At 37.3% G+C, this 18,524-nt stretch overlaps 2 protein-coding genes across 5 annotated transcripts in view; one reads left to right on the top strand and one right to left on the bottom strand.

Annotated features, from left to right (window-relative positions):
* Positions 1-14,468, top strand: part of daam1a (dishevelled associated activator of morphogenesis 1a) — a 57,238-nt gene extending 42,770 nt beyond the window's left edge. For 3 of the 4 annotated variants that reach the window (XM_059520016.1, XM_059520017.1, XM_059520015.1), the window contains 21 exons: positions 531-864; positions 1,107-1,217; positions 1,303-1,406; positions 1,497-1,563; positions 1,646-1,763; positions 2,869-3,007; positions 3,893-3,951; positions 4,134-4,321; positions 4,917-5,195; positions 5,486-5,593; positions 5,827-5,853; positions 6,795-6,892; positions 7,575-7,659; positions 8,348-8,454; positions 9,613-9,701; positions 9,805-9,973; positions 10,060-10,167; positions 11,432-11,492; positions 11,759-11,890; positions 12,560-12,730; positions 13,090-14,468. In XM_059520016.1, the coding sequence (XP_059375999.1) occupies positions 531-864; positions 1,107-1,217; positions 1,303-1,406; positions 1,497-1,563; positions 1,646-1,763; positions 2,869-3,007; positions 3,893-3,951; positions 4,134-4,321; positions 4,917-5,195; positions 5,486-5,593; positions 5,827-5,853; positions 6,795-6,892; positions 7,575-7,659; positions 8,348-8,454; positions 9,613-9,701; positions 9,805-9,973; positions 10,060-10,167; positions 11,432-11,492; positions 11,759-11,890; positions 12,560-12,730; positions 13,090-13,299 (2,764 nt within the window). In that variant the 3' untranslated portion in view covers positions 13,300-14,468. The remainder of the gene's footprint in view (positions 1-530; positions 865-1,106; positions 1,218-1,302; positions 1,407-1,496; positions 1,564-1,645; positions 1,764-2,868; positions 3,008-3,892; positions 3,952-4,133; positions 4,322-4,916; positions 5,196-5,485; positions 5,594-5,826; positions 5,854-6,794; positions 6,893-7,574; positions 7,660-8,347; positions 8,455-9,612; positions 9,702-9,804; positions 9,974-10,059; positions 10,168-11,431; positions 11,493-11,758; positions 11,891-12,559; positions 12,731-13,089) is intronic. The other variant, XM_059520018.1, reaches the window with a different exon arrangement.
* A 1,869-nt stretch (positions 14,469-16,337) lies between these two features.
* On the bottom strand, positions 16,338-18,200 carry LOC132113176 (G-protein coupled receptor 135). The gene has a single exon (XM_059520998.1). It carries the CDS (start codon positions 18,034-18,036, stop codon positions 16,693-16,695), a length of 1,344 nt encoding a protein of 447 aa, XP_059376981.1. The 5' UTR covers positions 18,037-18,200; the 3' UTR covers positions 16,338-16,692.
* Positions 18,201-18,524: the final 324 nt, after the last annotated feature.

The following is an 18,524-nucleotide window of genomic DNA, read 5'->3' as shown; positions in this document are numbered from 1 at the left end:
AAATATAAAAATCATTCATTTTCATTAATAGTGTATTATATTTCACACAAAAAATTCAATTAACTTCTGGTGATCAGCATATTTGTATGAAAATGCTTCAGCAATACAAATTTAAAATATTTGTCATCCCAATAGTAAATTTTTTATTTATGATTTAAAAGAAGCTTGTAAAAAAGATGTAAATTTTTCTAAAGTTTTGAGCATATTTCATTGAATTAATTCCAGATGAATTCCAAGTTTAGTTAAATAACGTGCTTTTAAAGGTACTGTGACAGCTGCTAAAATGATTAAGAATTTGTATAGCTGTCCCCCAGAGACCATTTACAGGGCCAGCGACTTAATTTAGCTTGGCCCTTCATCATGGTGGTAAAGGCCTCAGCAACTTTTCTCATGCAATCTTCTCTGCAGCTACAGCAGTCCTTCTCTGCACTTAAAATTCAGGACATTAAGTAAAATTTTCCATGTGTTCTTCTACCTGAGTCATAATGTGTTTTCATCTGATTGGCTGAACCTTTGTGGTGCTCCTCTAGGTTTGTAACACGCTTCATAGACCTCGATGGACTGACGTGCATCTTGAACTTCCTGAAAACGATGGACTACGAGACCACCGAATCTCAGATCCACACCTCGCTGATTGGCTGCATTAAAGCCCTGATGAACAACTCTCAGGGACGTGCCCATGTGCTCGCACATTCAGAAAGCATCAACATCATCGCTCAGAGCTTGGCCACCGAGAACATCAAGACCAAAGTGGCTGTTCTGGAGATCATGGGTGCTGTTTGCTTGGTGCCCGGAGGACACAAGAAAATCCTGGAAGCCATGTTGCACTATCAGAAGTTCGCCTGCGAACGGACTCGATTTCAGGTGGGCGGAAAATTAGAGAGTTGGTGGTTTCCCTCACTGGGCCTCATTCTTTAAACATAAATCATTCATAAAACCAGTTGTTCATAAATTGTTCCTTAGAAGCGAATGCAACGATTTACACAGAAATTCGTTCTGCTTTTGGTTCACAAATAAGGGCATTGAGACTTATGAATGAAATATTAAGAGGTCTTTCGCCTTTGTTGTTCTCGTTCTTTCTCCCCATCTTCTCGGTTTTCACACAGACCCTTCTAAATGACTTGGACAAGAGTACGGGCCGCTACAGAGATGAAGTGAACCTCAAGACGGCAATCATGTCCTTCATCAACGCAGTCCTCAGTCAAGGAGCAGGGGAGGTAAGCGCTACTTCTCTACATCTGCATCTCATTAGATTCAAATCATCCAAGAGTTTCTCCATGATTTCCAACGTTTCATTTACAGACCAGTTTGGAGTTCAGAATTCATTTGCGGTATGAATTTCTAATGCTGGGCATCCAACCAGTGATTGATAAATTACGGTCCCATGAAAACTCCACGTTAGATCGGTAAGTGCTGTATTTTGAGACCCATCATCCTCAAGTACTTGGTCGGGTTTTGTTGAGCTGAACATGCAGTCGTCTTTTCTTACTCTTCAGGCATTTGGACTTCTTTGAGATGCTACGAAATGAAGATGAATTAGCCCTAGCTAAGCGGTTTGAGAATGTATGCTTGCTGTCTCAATTTGACTCTAAATACAGGCCCTTTTTTTCCAAAAGTAATTTCATTGTCTGTTTGTTTGGTTCAGGTTCATATAGACACTAAAAGTGCTACTCAGGTGTTTGATCTCATCCGAAAGAGGATAAACCACACGGACGCCTTCCCGCACTTTATGTCCGTCTTGCAGCACTGTCTTCATATGCCTTGTGAGTGATGTCACGTCCATGGACCCCGCCACAACAGTGTGAACAAACACTTCATAACGAGTGCCACTAAGAATACAAAATAATACCATGGCATATCATTTTGAACATGGCAATACCTTGCCCTATAGTAATACCTTGTGTTTGGGACATGTACAGTGTTTTATTTATTTATTTTTTTTATGAAAAAGTTTTGTTTTTTAGTGAATTTTAGTTAGCATTAAATTAAATTGTACATTACCATTCGAAAAGTTTGGGGTCAGTATGATTTTTTATTTATTTATTTATTTATTTTTTTACCCCTTAACTGTCACTCACATTTTCCCACATAGACTTGAAAGTGCATGATCCAAACTTAACTTTTGATATTCATGATGATATTCATATATAATTTTCATGGTAATACAATGTCTGAGTTTAAAATGGGTTTTAAAGGATACATTTTGAGATTTTAAGTTTTCAGTTGATATATAATTTCTGATTATTTCTAAAGTGTGACAAAAAAGGGCAACGAAGAAGACTTTTTTTTTTGACAAAGGTCAGAACTGCATTCTTGTCATAAATTAATCTATGACTATTTTAACAAAAACACTGGTAAAATATCTATTTAGGACACTTAGACCTTTCCACCATATATAGTTCATCATGATTAGATTAGGATTTAATTGTAATATTGTGAAGTAAACGTAGGCGTCCCACATAGGGGACGGGTGACAGTTAAGAGTTAAGGAATTTATACTTTTAAAAATAAGAAAAAAATAAGAAATACTTTTGAGCACCAAATCAGCATATTAGAATGATTTCTGAAGTATCGTATGACACTAAAAATCAGCTTTGGCATCGCAAGAATAAATTGCATTTTAAAATGTACTAAAATAGAAGTTAGTTATTTTATATTGTAATAATATTTCAGAATATTTACTGTATTTGTAATCAAATAAATGCAAAAGCAATAAAAAAATCTTTCAAAAGCAATAAAAAAATACATACAGACCCCAAAACTTTGAATGGTAGTGAATACAGTATATATGCGTTATATCAGTCACTATAATAAACATTGGGTAGTCTGCTTTCTAAGTGTTGACCATCGTCTCTTCTCTTTACTCAGACAAAAGAAATGGAAATACTGTGCAGTATTGGCTCCTCCTCGACCGAATTGTCCAGCAGATTGTCCTACAGAACGACAAGGGTCATGACCCCGATGTGGCTCCTCTTGAGAACTTTGACGTGAAAAACGTAGTGCGAATGTGAGTGAGAGATACGTGTCATTACATTTAACAAAATTGTACCCTGGTGTCCTCATTTTTTCTCATTTATTAATATCCTGAGTTTTAATACTCTCCAAAATGACCTGTCATATCATTTTTTGATTTAAGTAATTTAGCTCAAAAAAGTATAATCCCAAATCCATAATCCAGACCCAAAGTTATTTTTAAGCAAGTAGCCATTCACCTGTATCTAATCACATATTAGGAAAGAGCCAGACCTTAGATTTTGTTGCTTGATGTTTATATACAAAAACCCATCCAGAATATGATTGAACATTAAAAAAGTTGCTCGCTTTTGGGTGGTACAAGAGTTAAAATAAACACATCTTTGTGTCATCTTTCTGCATGGGATTAATTAGAAGTGAGACACAACTTCACTCTAGTTCAAACAAGTCGAAAGCTGAGAGACGATCTGGGACAGTTTCAGTCGAATATAAAAACAAATATGCAGAATGCATATGGAAAACATTTGGTGGTTTGATCAAATGTTACAGAGCTGAAGTTTGACTCTCATTTTAAGGGGCATCTCTGATCGCTTAACATTTCGCACCAAAGTTCCTTGGTTTCCTGCTGGTCCTACCCGACTAATATGAAGTCATCTTTGTGCTTTTTATGAATTATGAATGCCAATTTTTGTGGTTTAGGGACACATTGAAAATGATAGTTCACCCAAAAATGAAAATTGTGATCTTTTGCTTTCTTGTGTGGAACACAAATGTCTCCTTTTGTCTTCTACTGAAAAAATAATATCCTTTGGGTTTTTAATGATATGAAGATTTAATGGTGACAGGATTTTCATTTTTATGTGAACTCCCTTTTACCATTCAGAAGTGCCCAATACTGTTCTCTTGTTTGATTTTACAGGTTGGTAAATGAGAATGAGGTGAAACAATGGAAAGAGCAAGCGGAAAAAATGAGAAAAGGTACATGCCTTCTATGAGCTGAATATTGATTTAAGTGACTGTTTACCCTCAGGAGGCCTTGAATGTTTTTACATGTGCTTTCATCAGCATGGGAATCACTGATGTTGTCAAATACTGAAGCGTTTGTTCATTTTGATTTCAACTTTTTTTTGTTTTTTTTGTTTCTCTGGCTTGAATCGTAGAACATAATGAACTTCAGCAGAAGCTGGAGAAGAAAGAAAGGGAGTGTGATGCAAAAGCCCAAGAGAAGGAAGAAATGATGCAAACTCTCAATAAGATGAAAGAGAAGTTGGAGAAAGAAAGCAGCGAACATAAGCTTGTTAAGCAGCAAGTTGCTGACCTTTCAGTCCGGCTACATGAGATGAGTAATGTATGTTACATACGCACAATATGCCTCTTTCAAAAATCAGTGAATTGGTTTCTCTCTACAGCAACCTAACTGAAATGGAAATTCAAGAGTTTGAACTGGAACGAGCACTCAACTCCTTGCCAAAAAAAAAAAAAACCTGTGTAAACTATCCTATGATGGTTAGCTGGCCTGTTTTGGCTTCTACTTAGACTGATCTGGTGTAACAGAAGACCAGATAATCCAGCTGAACCCTAGCTTGGCCTGTTTGGGAGGTCAGGCCACCTTAAACCAACTAAGACCAGAAAACCACAATAGGATGGATTTTTTTTTCAATTGGTGTGAAATAGTTGATTCCTAATTAGTTTGAACTCTTTTTCATACATTTTATATATACAGTACATATATCATATCCAGAATAATCATGGTAGTTCCAGTAGTACTTGTTTGTTTGTGGCAGCATAACTGAAGTCTTGGAATGCTTTCTCAACTGGGCCTAAAAATGCATTGTCAACAGGGTTTTGGATCAGACTGAAATGTGGTTTTGCATAGTTTTTCTTCATATTCAAAGCCTCTTAATACTTTTGCTTCACAATCCTATTTTGTCTTGTATTTTCAGAGGACAAATATCCCAGGCGGCCCCCCACTCGTCCCATTGCCCCCTGGTAGTATTCCACCTCCACCACCTGGTCTGGCTGGCCTTCCTCCTCCACCACCTCCAGGTGGAGCACCGCCGCCACCACCCCCTCCCCCCGGCGGACCACCACCTCCACCAGGCCTGCCTGGCTTTGGTGCTCCTCCTCTCCCTGGAGGACTTATGGGCTCCATGCTGAAGAAAAAGAACATTCCTCAGCCGTCCAATCCGCTTAAGTCTTTCAACTGGACCAAACTCAGTGAAGTGAGTACATAGTTTATTGCTCAAGACCTACTCTCACAAACTTCCAATCGAAACAATTGATTGAAACAATAATAATAACGATAATATTTTAATACTACGACACTGCAGTGTGTGTGTGTGTGTGTGTGTGTGTGTTTATTTATATCTTTTTAAAATTCTTCTTATTAATTGTAATTACACTATTTTATTATAATTAATTCATTAAAATTTTATATTAATGTATTCATTTCATTCAGTTTTATTTAATTTTATTAAATATAGTTTATTCACTTATTATCTCTGTATCGCAGAATAAACTGGAAGGGACTGTGTGGCTGGACCTGGACGACCTCAAAGTTTTCAAACAATTGGACTTGGAGGATATTGAGAAAACATTCTCGGCTTACCAGAGACAGCAGGTAACTCATCAGTGACATAAAGGAAAGATGAGAATCCTTACGCATCTGCTCTTTTATTATAAACGTCTCACACGTCATTCCAGATGCATTCTATGAGAAAAACTGCAGTGTCAAGCACTTTCTGTCTAGCCCTCTTTATTGTATCACCCTTTTTTCTGCATGATGTTTACTCCTGCACTTTTATTTAATTCCTGATCTAACTAACACTTTCCTGCTTCTCGCTTGCCATAAAGGACTCTCTGTTAAATATCTTTAGACGGGTAAGTGGTCTTCAGACCTGACTCTTTAGTTTGGTGGTGATACCATGGTAATGCCATGCTTTTCGGACATGCAGCTACATGGTATTCTTTGAAGTACTTTGTTGTAGTGACATAAATGCTAGAATCTTACAAATACATTTTCTGATCATGTTTCACCCCAAAATCACCGTTAAAATCATGTTTGATATATTAAAAAGAGTTTTCGCATTAAACTGTCTGTGCTTAAATGTGCTATCTATTACATAGTACTTTTTATGTAATGTTCAGTGCATTCTTTATTGTTGCCTTTTTTAGCATAGCTTAAAATGCAATGAAGAAAAAGACCTATTTCAGTTTATTAGCCAGCATTTCAAGATGTCTCTGTTCGTAATTAGCCAAGTTGGTTATGAGGCATGCAATTGGTTTTGCTTTTGCATGCATCTGGAGTTTATGCAACAGCGAAGGAGACTGATTTCCACCAACTAAAAAACAAATATCCCCCTGTTCATGGACACATTCTCTTCCACCCTCTTCCTCCAAATAAAACCCGACGTGCCATCGTCTAAACACGCTATTTCTTGCTGTCTGCTCCCCATCTGGCTCTAAAGAGCAGAAGATGACTGTTTTCAGCCTCTGTTGTTGTGGATGTCTGGTTGTGTCATGAGCAAGTTGTCCTGTGTTTGAAAAATTACTGTTTGTCTTTTACTTTGAGATGGCAGGTTTCTTGTTGTTTTCGCATTCTGAGTCCAAACCTGCATTTGATTTTGATCAATATGGTTCTGTTTTTATTCTTTTATGGTGTTCTGAACCACGCTGTGCTTGCAAACGTTTTAGTCACTGTCACAACTGACAAGAACTTAAATTTTTTCACCTAAAACCCTCAAGTGTGAAATCATCACTAGCTTGCTCTCTCAGTATTTTCCTCTTCCTTTTTGACCTTCAATGCATTTCGTTCTTTGCAGAAAGAATCAGAGGATGACACTGTCACTTCTAAAAAGGTCAGAGAATTGTCTGTCATCGATGGAAGGCGTGCACAAAACTGCAACATTCTTCTTTCCAAGTGAGTCTGTAAATAAGGCACCCACAGCCTCCATCTTTGACCATTTAAGATTCATTCACAGTAATAAACGGCATGACTCACAATAGAACAATTCTTTGTTTACCTAAGCCATTTTGTTTCTGACGGTTGACGATGTGTTTAAAACTCAATTGCAGCCAAGCATTTTATTCATAAAATGATCCTAGCCAGGATTTTTTTCTGATGCATCACAAGTCGCCATAGCAGCGGCAATAAACAGAGTGGGTTCACTTTATGTGTTTGATTAAAATGTACAGCTGTTAATAAAGCCTGGATTTTAAACATTTACTGCACCAAGAAACATTAGTTCAGTTCAGTTATTTCAGAACATAGTTTTTGTGCATACTGTATTTATTTATTTGTCTTGCTTTTATTATGTTTTTTTTTTTTTTTGGTTTATTAATTTATTCATTTGTTTATTTTGGTGTATTTATTTATTTATTGTATTTCTTTTGGATTATTTAAATCTTTATTTTTTTTCTTTTTGCATGTGTGTGGTGTAGTATTAGATGTCAAATGGTCAATCTCATGGAAACCCATGTCATATCCCCCCAAATTCAAAAGTAAAATGATATGGAAATTTGACCAGATTATTTCGTTGTATGGGTCACTCAAAAACGAGGTGTGCAACATGCACTGATTTGCTCAAATTTCCTTATTGCAGGTTAAAACTCTCCAACGAGGAGATCAAGAGAGCCATACTAACCATGGATGAGCAGGAAGACCTACCTAAGGATATGCTGGAGCAGGTGAGATGCATCATACTTCATCACTTAGCTTACACTTTAATTCAGAACTCCAGGTGGCTCATGTACAAAACAAACTGTACTGCAGTGGATTGATGTCAAACATTGCAGAACTGGGATTAGCTGATAGAGCGCCTGCACAGGCTGTAAGTTTAATTACATTAGCCTGGCAATCCTAGCCAGCATGCAATTATTGTTTTGCAGAAGCAATTTTGGCAAGACATCATATCCTCCTTGCATTTGTCATTCTGACTGATGGGGAAATTTGCTGTAGTTTGTAAAAATATAAAACATACCAAAGCCTTTTAATATTGTACCAGTTTTTCTTTTTTGTGGGGGATGTGTAGTTTTTGACGAGGATGTGTAGTCCATAAATGGTGCCACATTGGATTCAAATCACTTAAAAGGCTCAGGATATATATATATATATATATATATATATATATATATATATATATATATGTATATATGTATATGTATATGTATATGTATATATGTATATATATATATATATATATATATATATATATATATATAATTATTATTATTTTTTCCATAATTTATTCTCTAATTTTATTTTATGAACAAACAGGCTGTTCTGGTACTGTACCTTTAAGACTTTTCTTTCAAAATGATTTCTGATTGGATGGCCCAATTTAGTCATTAGTATGCTTGCCTTCTTCCCCTGCAGCTGTTGAAGTTCGTGCCAGAAAAAAGTGACGTGGACCTTCTGGAGGAACACAAACATGAGTTGGAGCGGATGGCGAAGGCAGATCGCTTCCTTTATGAGATGAGCAGGTAACCATCAATTTAGGTCATGAAAAGCCACTTCGTGTGGGACATAATAAATAGAGATAACTTTCATCAGACTGGACAGAGCCATCAAAACACACAGTATTTCCTAAATTGTGTTTCCTCTCAAAGCTAAAGGTGGTGTAGAGGTCAGTATTTGGAAAATAAACTGTTTTACAGGATGACGTTCTTATCATGGTCTGTTTAGTTTCATGCTATAATAATCGCCGACTCCAGTTACCAAATGCGGTTTTCTTCAGTTTGGCATGAAGCCTGAAATTGGCTGAAACAGGACTGGAAACATGTCGTCATTTTTTGACCTCTTCATTCTGCCATCTTTGTAGAATGTCAGCCCACAAGGACATACATTTAAAAGCCATGAAGAATGGGTGGCTCCATTTATTAATAAAAAATAAACAAGTTGCAGGTGTTATTGGACTATTTTAATACGGCAAACAGGACCCCTCTCTCACGAACAGGCATGCTTTACCAGAACAATGAAAAACCACAGAAGAATATTTGGCTGTTAATATATTTTAGATGTTTTCTAGCAATGCATTATGGGTACACCCCTTGTAAGTAAACTGACACGGTCAGTTTTCTTTCAGTATTTATTTTTATTCTACTTTAGTATGCTTTCTATTTTATATGAAATATTATTTGATATAAACTACCAGTCAATTGTTTGGAGACATGTATTTTTTATTTAGACCATTTCCCACATTTTACAATAAAAGTGCAGTTGTCAAAACTAAAAAAATAACATAAATAATAATGTTTGAAATTGAACTTATAGTTGATCAGTTTATCAGGAGCAATTAAAATGTATACACTATATTTGTCGGCAAAATTAAATTTCAAACATTTAACCAGAAGCCTTTAGATCAAGAGGTTTTCTTCAGACACATTTAACTATATTCCAGTGAAAGTTATTAAAATAATGTTAAAGTTAATGTTAAATGAATCGCAACGTTAGTATTAGGACTTTGAATGTAGACAATTTGTAATTGCCACCAAAACAAATTTCATTTAAGTAGAAACCTTTAGGTTTAAGATCATAAGAAGCTTAAATTAGGCTGTATCCAAACTTTCATCTGGAAATGTAGATGAGATATTATCATACAATTGATGGTGTTTTATTTCAATTCTGCTTTTAAACCACAGAATCGACCACTACCAGCAAAGACTGCAGTCTCTTTACTTCAAAAAGAAGTTTGCAGAAAGAATAGCAGAAATCAAGCCGAAAGTAGAAGGTAAATTCTTATACAGTTCTGTTCATCTCTACTGGACTTGTGTGTAATTAAGCATATGCACACCTCGTAGGTGTAATATTAAAAATGCTGTTTTCTCCCTCAGCTCTCAGTAAAGCCTCTAAGGAGGTTCTTCAGAGCAAGAATCTTCGACAGCTTCTGGAGGTGGTGCTGGCCTTCGGTAACTACATGAACAAAGGCCAGAGGGGCAGTGCCTATGGCTTCAAAGTGTCCTCTCTCAACAAGATCGCCGACACCAAGTCCAGCATCGACAAGTAAGACAGGGCTTTAGTTTGAGCGAGTACTGTCTATTAATCACCTACCAGCCATGCAGTTACACAAGCTGTGTGTTTCTCAATAGGAACGTCACTCTGCTGCACTACCTGATCACCATTCTTGACCAGAAGTACCCTAAAGTCAGCCTGATTCATGAGGATCTGCACGACGTGCCAGAAGCAGCCAAAGTCAAGTATGCACCTAAAATGATCAAGTCTCACTATTACATCCGCTTAAGAGTTTCTGTGTCTCCAAAAAGAGTGTATGTAATAGAGAGGTAACACTGGGTTTAGTATAAGTTAAGCTTAACCGACAAAACTTTGTGGCATGATGTTGCTTAACACAAAAATGAACTTCCACTTGTCCCTTTAAACAAGATTTTTGGGCTAAAATAGTAAAGCACTTGAAATGGAAGTGAAAAGGGACAATCTGTAAATGTTGAAATACTCACTGTATCGACAGCACAGCAACAAGTGACAAACAATATGCAATATTAGCATAATTGTAGTATGAAAAACTCACTGATTGACCTTTTCTGTATAAAGCTGTATCAGATTTGTAGAGACAATGGAATGCCTTAAACCCAAACCCGACAGTAAAAGATGATTTAAACAACTTTAAAGCTCAAATAATACACAGGCTTTAATAGGAGAATTAATGTAAGTGCTTTTATAAAAATCATAAGGCTTCACAGACTTCTGTTTCTAGTCATGGGATGAGTAATTGGTTTTGTGGTAATCAGTGTTATACCACAAATGCTTCCTTTTTTGTTTTTTTTTAAACATTTAATACTTTTGCTCAGCAAGGACACATTAAATTGATCAAAAGTGGCAGTAAAGTATTTATAATGTTAGGATCAGTCTCAGTTTTCACAAAAATATTAAGCAGCACAACATTAATAAGAAGAAATGTTTCTTAAACAGCAAGTCAGCATGTTAGAATAATTTCTGAAAGATCATGTGACGCTGAAGAAATTCAGTTTTGCATCGAGGGAATAAACTACAATTAAAATGTATTAAAATCAAAAACTTATTATAATATTTCCCAATATTGCTGGTTTTATTTTTGTTCATATAAATAAAATCTGTCTTTTTTTTTTTTTTTAATTGTATACTTAACACCCAACTTTTCAACAGAACATTGTATTGAACCCTGGAATAACAACCAATCAGATGTTAGGCATAAGGTTAGTGCTGAAAGCTTGAACAGTTTCAGCCAATCATTTGGCTCTCATTTTAGGGGTAGTTTATAGTTTGGGAAGGGGTTCGTTGTTCCAGCACCAACAACATTTGTTGATCCAGGAACATGTCCTATTTGGCAAAACCTTAGTCACTGTGTGAAGATACTGTTTGATCTAATTCGTTCCCAAGCCATTCGAAGTGAGATTAAAGAGTCTGCAAATTGTCCAGTGAAACATTATCTCGCGCTCCAACTTATTTTTCTTCCTTTTTTCCCAGCATGACTGAACTGGAGAAAGACATTAACAATCTACGCACTGGCCTAAAAAGTGTGGAGACGGTAAGCGCCATCCTCTCATTTGACAAAAAACTCTAAAGCTCATGAGGTCATCCAGTGTTGCAAATGTATCTATTAATAAAACAGTATCATTGGCCAAAACATGATTTATGGTTACAACACATGAAAACTAAAAAGAACCTTGAGATTTGAAGTTTGAGAGTCTTGCTAGGTTTCTAAGGTGTTTTCTTGAGTGCTTGAGATTCCTCTGAATTAAATGCCCTTTTTCTTATTTAATATTTATTATTTAATTCTCTCTTTCTGAACAGGAGCTGGAGTACCAGAAGAGTCAGCCTCAGACCTACGGAGATAAGTTTGTGTCTGTTGTGAGTCAGTTCATCACTGTGGCTGGCTTCAGTTTCTCTGATGTGGAAGACTCTCTTCAGGACGCCAAGGATTTGGTAAGAAAGAAAGTGCACCACAGTTCACTGAACCTGAGGAGCTAATAGATGAGAGGTTTGAACATAGCGACGCCTGTCACTCTATCTGGTCACTTAAATGTGAGAGGTATCATAAAGTTGCCAGACTTTTTTTCCCGCTCCACGCTAGCACATGTAACTCAGCCTTGTAGATGTTAAATCACTGCTTTCACTTCTTTGAGTTTATTGGAACCTCTGGAAACATGGAACGTAATCTTTAACTGCGATAGGCTAAAGATCCATTTCAAAGGCATGTTGTCTCCTCCAGTCTGACCCAGCTCATGAAGCTGCACATGGCTGCAGTGGTTGAATATTATGTTGGGATCTAGCTGTTTTTTTGTCATCACAGAAATTAATAAAATTTTAAAAGAAATTAAAATAGAAAACTTTTATTTAAAATTGTATTTAAAATACACGGAAAATATTAATCAAAAACCAACATTAAACAAAACAAACAAAAAAACCTTACTGACTCCAAGCCTTTAAATTGTAGTGTATATGACAAGATCACTAGATACTTCTAGCAGCCTAGAGTTTGACAACTATTTTTTACTTCTTCTTTTTATTTTTCATTCAAGTACCAAAGATACAATAATGATTATATGACAAAGAATCACTCTCCTGAATGTCTTTGTCTTTCACTCTACACAGTTTGATAAGGCTGTGAAGCACTTCGGTGAGGACGCCACTCGCATGCAGCCCGATGAGTTCTTTGGCATCTTTGATCAGTTCCTGCAGGCCTTCAGCGAAGCTAAACAGGACAACGAGAACATGAGACGACGCAAGGAGGAGGAAGAGCGCAGAGCCCGCATGGAGGCGCAGGTAAAGTGTCAACAAGCATGCATTGTGTCCTTCTCCAAAATAAAATGAAAATCTCAAGAGCACAAGAAAGTCCAATATGGAAATGGCCCCTAAATATTTAAAAATTTACAAGACAAAATGCAGCTTTTCCAGTAAAAATCCTAGTTTTCCTTTGACAATCTGAGAATTCAACAGATTGAGAGGAAGGATGTAATATAATTATGTCCCTCAAATTGACCAAAAAAAAAAAGTATGCTGCCTTTATTGTACACTGTGTAGTATGCACTAAGCAAACTAAACGCCTCCCTGCAATACAATGATGAACATTAAGAAAAAATAAAACTTGCAGATCTGATTAATCTAAAATATTCTGTGGACAGCTCAAGGAACAGCGTGAGAAGGAAAGAAAAGCCCGGAAAGCCAAAGAGAACTGCGAGGAGGATGGAGAATTCGACGATCTGGTGTCCGCACTACGATCCGGAGAGGTGTTTGACAAAGACCTGTCGAAGATGAAATACAACCGCAAGCGTCCCGTCAAACAGAGCGCAGAGAGCAGCAGAGAGAGGCCCATCACCAAACTCAACTTCTGAGGAAGCTGCAGGAGCTAGTGCTGCCTCCTGCTGGTAGAGCTGAGACATTACACACGCGTGCAAACAGCTCTACTTCAGTTCAGGACTGGAGAGGACCAGTTATGTGCTGACTGCCAAAATACTCCCTAAGGATTTTTCTAAAGATGTAAATCAGTTGTGACCGTGTCTGTGTTGAAGATGACAGGAGTTTGCATGGTGCTTGTGCACCACAGTTCACAGAAATAATGAGCAGAAAGGGCTACAAACTGCTGCTGAAATCCAGGAACACCCATTTTCACAGTTGTGCTTGCCTGACAGCCATAAACCCCATTTATTGAGTCTGCTCAGATACTGCTTACAATTTGATTTTATTTTTTTGAGTTATTGTTGGTGTACACTGTACACTCAAAAAAACAGGCCTTGTTTTGCAATATGTGGTGTGCTAAACACTAAAAGTCAGTGTTTTGGAAGCAAAAGTGATTTGAAAATATGGGATGCAGTGATAATTGTATATCATTGCATGATGTAATTGGTTTGTTTGTAATGAGTATTTCCTTTAGTTCGCACAAGCGATTGTTTGTTAATAAACTGTCCATTCCAGACCTGTTAAAGCACAATGCACAACTTTAATTCCACAAAACAACATTTTGTATAAAATGTTATTGAAATCAAATTATTATAAATCTACAGATGCCATGTATTATATGTACTGACAGGAACTATACTGAAAAAAATATGCTACGGTCAAACTTTGATTGCCAATGCCTATATTTTAGAGTATGACAGAAGGATGCAATATTTTTTGCGATTATCAAAAAGAACTTTTCGTTAAAAATCGCTGTGGATGCAAAACCTGCATCCGAAGCAAACCAAACTGTCTGCCGTGCATGTATATTCTTGTAATTTCCTTTGTTTGTGTTTAAGGCTGTATATATGTACATATATCCATTATTAACTCTTCTGACCAAGGCTTTTTCTTAGTCCTTGACACTACTATTTTGTGCTAATAATTTTTTTCCCCCTGTTGATCAGATGCCATTAAATCTTTTTCACTAATAGTTCTTTGTAATATTGTATCACTTTGTAATAGTTTCCTCTGTTTGCCTTATGTTTTGCTTTCTTTATTTAAGAATTCATTTGGATGTGAGATAAGTAATCAATAAATAAATGACCCCTGAGGGTCACTGCAACAGTGTTTGACTGCTGATTTGTCGACCTGAAATTATTAAGGTTAGCAAAGTGCTTCATAATTACACAACAACACTGCACTTAACTGAAGGATTAGTTCTAGTGTCAGAGTGATTTGTGAATAGTAATCAAACATAAAATGGATAAAACATATTCAAACTTTATTTCAGGCAAACCGCTTTCAAAGACGGTTAAAAAGACGGTATAATGTTATAGTGATGTTTATTTCATAATAGCTTTTTTCAAATAGGAACTGTCTTTGATATTTAAAAAAAATTATAATTTGAGTATTTGAAAATAATAATGCATATAACCTATAACTGAAACCAACATGGTAAAAACAAAAACAAAAAACAAACATTTAATAGGCCCATGACTCTTTTATGTCTGCGTATATTTTCTCTAAAATATGTTTCAAGGAAAGTTTCACATATAAAAGACCCTGTGCTTTTCTCAGATTGGATTATCAACACAATATACCTTTATAAATCTCTAAAGCTGGTCTTTAATATAAAAAAATTATATAATTCAATTATATAAATACTGGCGAATGATTACAGAAAAAGATTTAATTTTGTTTTCCCTTCAAAAATATGATGAATAATTTGACAGAAGTGTATGCTGTTTACAGATCAATCAAAGGAAATCATATTATATTCTTATTTTATTTGGACTTGCTTGCTCTTTTTATTATTATTATTACAGTGTAGCAGGTGTATGGTTCTGGATGTCTGAAGGGTGTAAATCTTAAAGCTAAGACATTTTACTATGAAAAAACCCTATTTCTTAAACGACCATGTCATTATGACTGATTGTTTAATTAAATAGTCACAAAATCCTCTCAACTCTTATATGTTTCACTGGTAATATTCCAGGTCAGTGTAGATGATGAACAGCATGGATATGGTTTAAGGCTGTGAGAGAGATTACTGTAAACTCCTCAGTTCATTCACAGTGTTGTAAAGCATTTACATTAATTCATGCATTCCAGAGTGACTTTCATCTTGGCACTTTGCAAGCACTAGTCTACACACTTTATCTGCTGATTCATAATATTAATAAACTCATGCTTGGAGAGTCTGATTTCAAATATAGGTTGAAAAATTCATGTAAAAAGATGGTAACACTTTATAAATTTACATAATAATTATTAATAAATAATATAATGCATATAATATGAATCTTAAATTAATTTACATTCAAACTTTGATATTTTACTTGTAGGACTATTTATATTTAAAGCTGAAGAATGTAAAGTTTTAACAGTGTTATGAAAAGAGCGAGCCTAGTCCTACTGACTCCACCAATGGCGTGAGTTGGGGGCGGGGTTTATTTTTATTTTTTTTCGTAAAGCGTCACTTTTAGAGTTTGCTAGGTGGCGCTAGTGACGTCTATATTACTCTACATACTTCAGCTTTAAAAATACACACAACATAATGCTTATTTAAACATCATATAACATAATAATATTATTAGGTAATGAACATTCAAATATTTGGAACTGACATGAAACTTTGATTAGTGTTCCAGTTTATTTAAATGCATGTGATTTACTGAAATCTAAAGGGAGGTACTACTGCTGCAATAAAATACGTAAGATCAAATCGTTATAAAAATAAAATAAATTAAAACATAAAATTTAAAAAACGCAAAAAATTAAAATCTACAAATTTGCATATTAGCTATATATAGCAAAAGTGAGACCCTAGAGAATTTTTTTTGAAAAATGTTATTAACAACTTAAAGGTTGGTGATTGGCGGCTCTTTTTGTCAAAAGCTTAGTTATTTAACAGAATATTTAATTAAACACTTTAGCTCTTCTAAGATAAAATGGCCCAAGGAAAGGAAGATAAAAAAAAACAGCATAAATGTCACTTAACAAGAGAATTCTATTAAGGGTCTCTAATAAAATAGGCTATGTTTACTGTATGAGCCAGATATGAATAGGCCAAACAGCCTCTGGTACTGTATATGCAACCAATGTGAATGTCATATAAAATCATAAAAAATATATAGGCTATGTCAAAATGAGTTTGAAAGTAAAGGAACTGAAAGGAGTTACATTCGAAGTCACTTAAACTTGATGCATTAATATCATTGCATTAGAAAAGTTTGTGTTAAATGTGTAAACCTGACTTGACATTTTGTTATCCAATGCAAAAAAACGAAATTTGACATTTTTAAGTAATTTTAGCTCCCACGTCGTCATCATAAAGTGTGAGCGCGTTACAGACTGGTGTCAGCAGTCTCAGCTTTGGGCACCGCCGGTTCAGTGATCGTATCCGGATGCGCATCTCTGCAGAAGAACACCGCCGGGTTTTTACAGGCCCACATGGCCACATCTCCGCCGTTGGCCGGGCTGGAGGAAGACAGACGGCTGTTTGCGCCGTGGCAGCTCACGTACCGGTCTCTAATCCGGTCCGCCCGGTTCCCGACCGTCTCCCTGCGCTGCGTCTGCGTGGACAGGTACGCGGCGATGTTTCTAGTCCTGTATCCCTCCTCTCTGCTCCGACCCAACAGCATGGATATATTCGGGTTCCTTATGGCGTAAATCAGCGGGTTGATGGCACCGTTAGCCCACGCCATCCAGATGGCCACGGTGTCCATAGCAGGATTGAAGGAGTAGCTCCCGAGCGCGGTGATGATGCCCATCAGGCAGTAGGGCCCCCAGCAGAAGATGATGAACACGATCATGATGAGCACGGTGGTGGCGGTGCGCATCTCGCTGTAGAAGCGCAACAGGTGCGCGTAAGTGGTCACCGGCCGCACCCTGATCTCCGACAGCCGGACGGTTTTGCAGATGTTGTAATGGCAGAAGCACATGAGGGCAAAAGGAATCAGGTAACACACTACTATTAAAGCTACACTGTATTCAGTACCCATCCTGGAGGTACCAGAGTGGAACACGTACATGCAATGGTAAAACCCCTGTTTGTGCACCACCAAGTGCCTGGAGGTCTCCATAAGCAGGTACCAAGGAAACGAGAAGGCCACCGCGGAGAACCAAACGGCCGCCAGGAGCTGGATCGCTCTCCTGCGGCCGATTTTGGCTTGAGGCTGCCTGACGATAGCATAATATCGGTCGAATGAGATGAGAGTCATGGTCAGGGTGGAGATGATGCCGAAGCAGGTGTTGAAGAAGCCGTTGGCGACGCAGAAGTTCTCCCCAAACATCCACTTGCCATCCTTGCTGAAGAGCATCATGAAGGAGAAGGGTAAACAAAGAACGGCCGTGAGGAAATCCGAGAGGGACAGGGACATGATGAACGCGTTAGTGACGGTTCTCAACTGCCTGTGTTTGATTATAACCACCAAGACCGCTGAATTGCCCAGACTGGACAGTAAGAAGATGGCCAGGAGCAGCAGCGCCTGCGCAGCCACCGCGATGCCCTGGAGAACCGAGTTCCCCTCCGAACTCCTCACCGGGGTGTTGCTGGGCTCCTCGCCCGCTGTATAGTTGCTGGCCTGAGTGCTCAGGCTGTTTACAACGGCTTTGATGGTCACGATCTCTAAGATGAAGCCCGAGCCCGACATGTCCACAGTCGCGTTGCTGATGCCGGGGAGATCCATTGGACACGGTTAGGGCGCATCCACGGGCTGGAAGAGAATTCATCCCTCGTCAGTATCTCCCGTGTCCGTATCACAGTAAAAATGAGTCTGCGCTACGATGCCACAGTCCTCTGATGCCATACAGTGTTCTTGGAGTAAAGAATGTTCCCCGTGCCCTCCCCTGTTACAGAAGATTGAGCTGAAAATGCCAAGTTACTGTTGATACGAGACGAACGTCGTTATTCCACCAGGGGGCGCTTGGAGGCCCAGAAAGCCAATTCACCATCGAGACGTATTTAGATTTCAGCAAGTTTTGTGATATTTTAGATATTTTCGCCCTAGTGTGTTTTTTTTTTTTTAAAGTTTTATAATATACTTAATATCGGAAATGCAAATGGAATTCTCCCATAGCTTGGTCCATAAATGTATTATTTAAAATTACAACTCGAGTGCACAGCAGCGATTGTGATTGGTCCATTCTAACAAGCGCTGAGAAAAGTTACAGGTAG

This window comes from Carassius carassius, chromosome 32, assembly GCF_963082965.1.
Source record: "Carassius carassius chromosome 32, fCarCar2.1, whole genome shotgun sequence".
In the NCBI taxonomy this organism is placed as follows: domain Eukaryota; kingdom Metazoa; phylum Chordata; class Actinopteri; order Cypriniformes; family Cyprinidae; genus Carassius; species Carassius carassius.
This window is presented reverse-complemented; position numbering and strand designations above follow the sequence as displayed.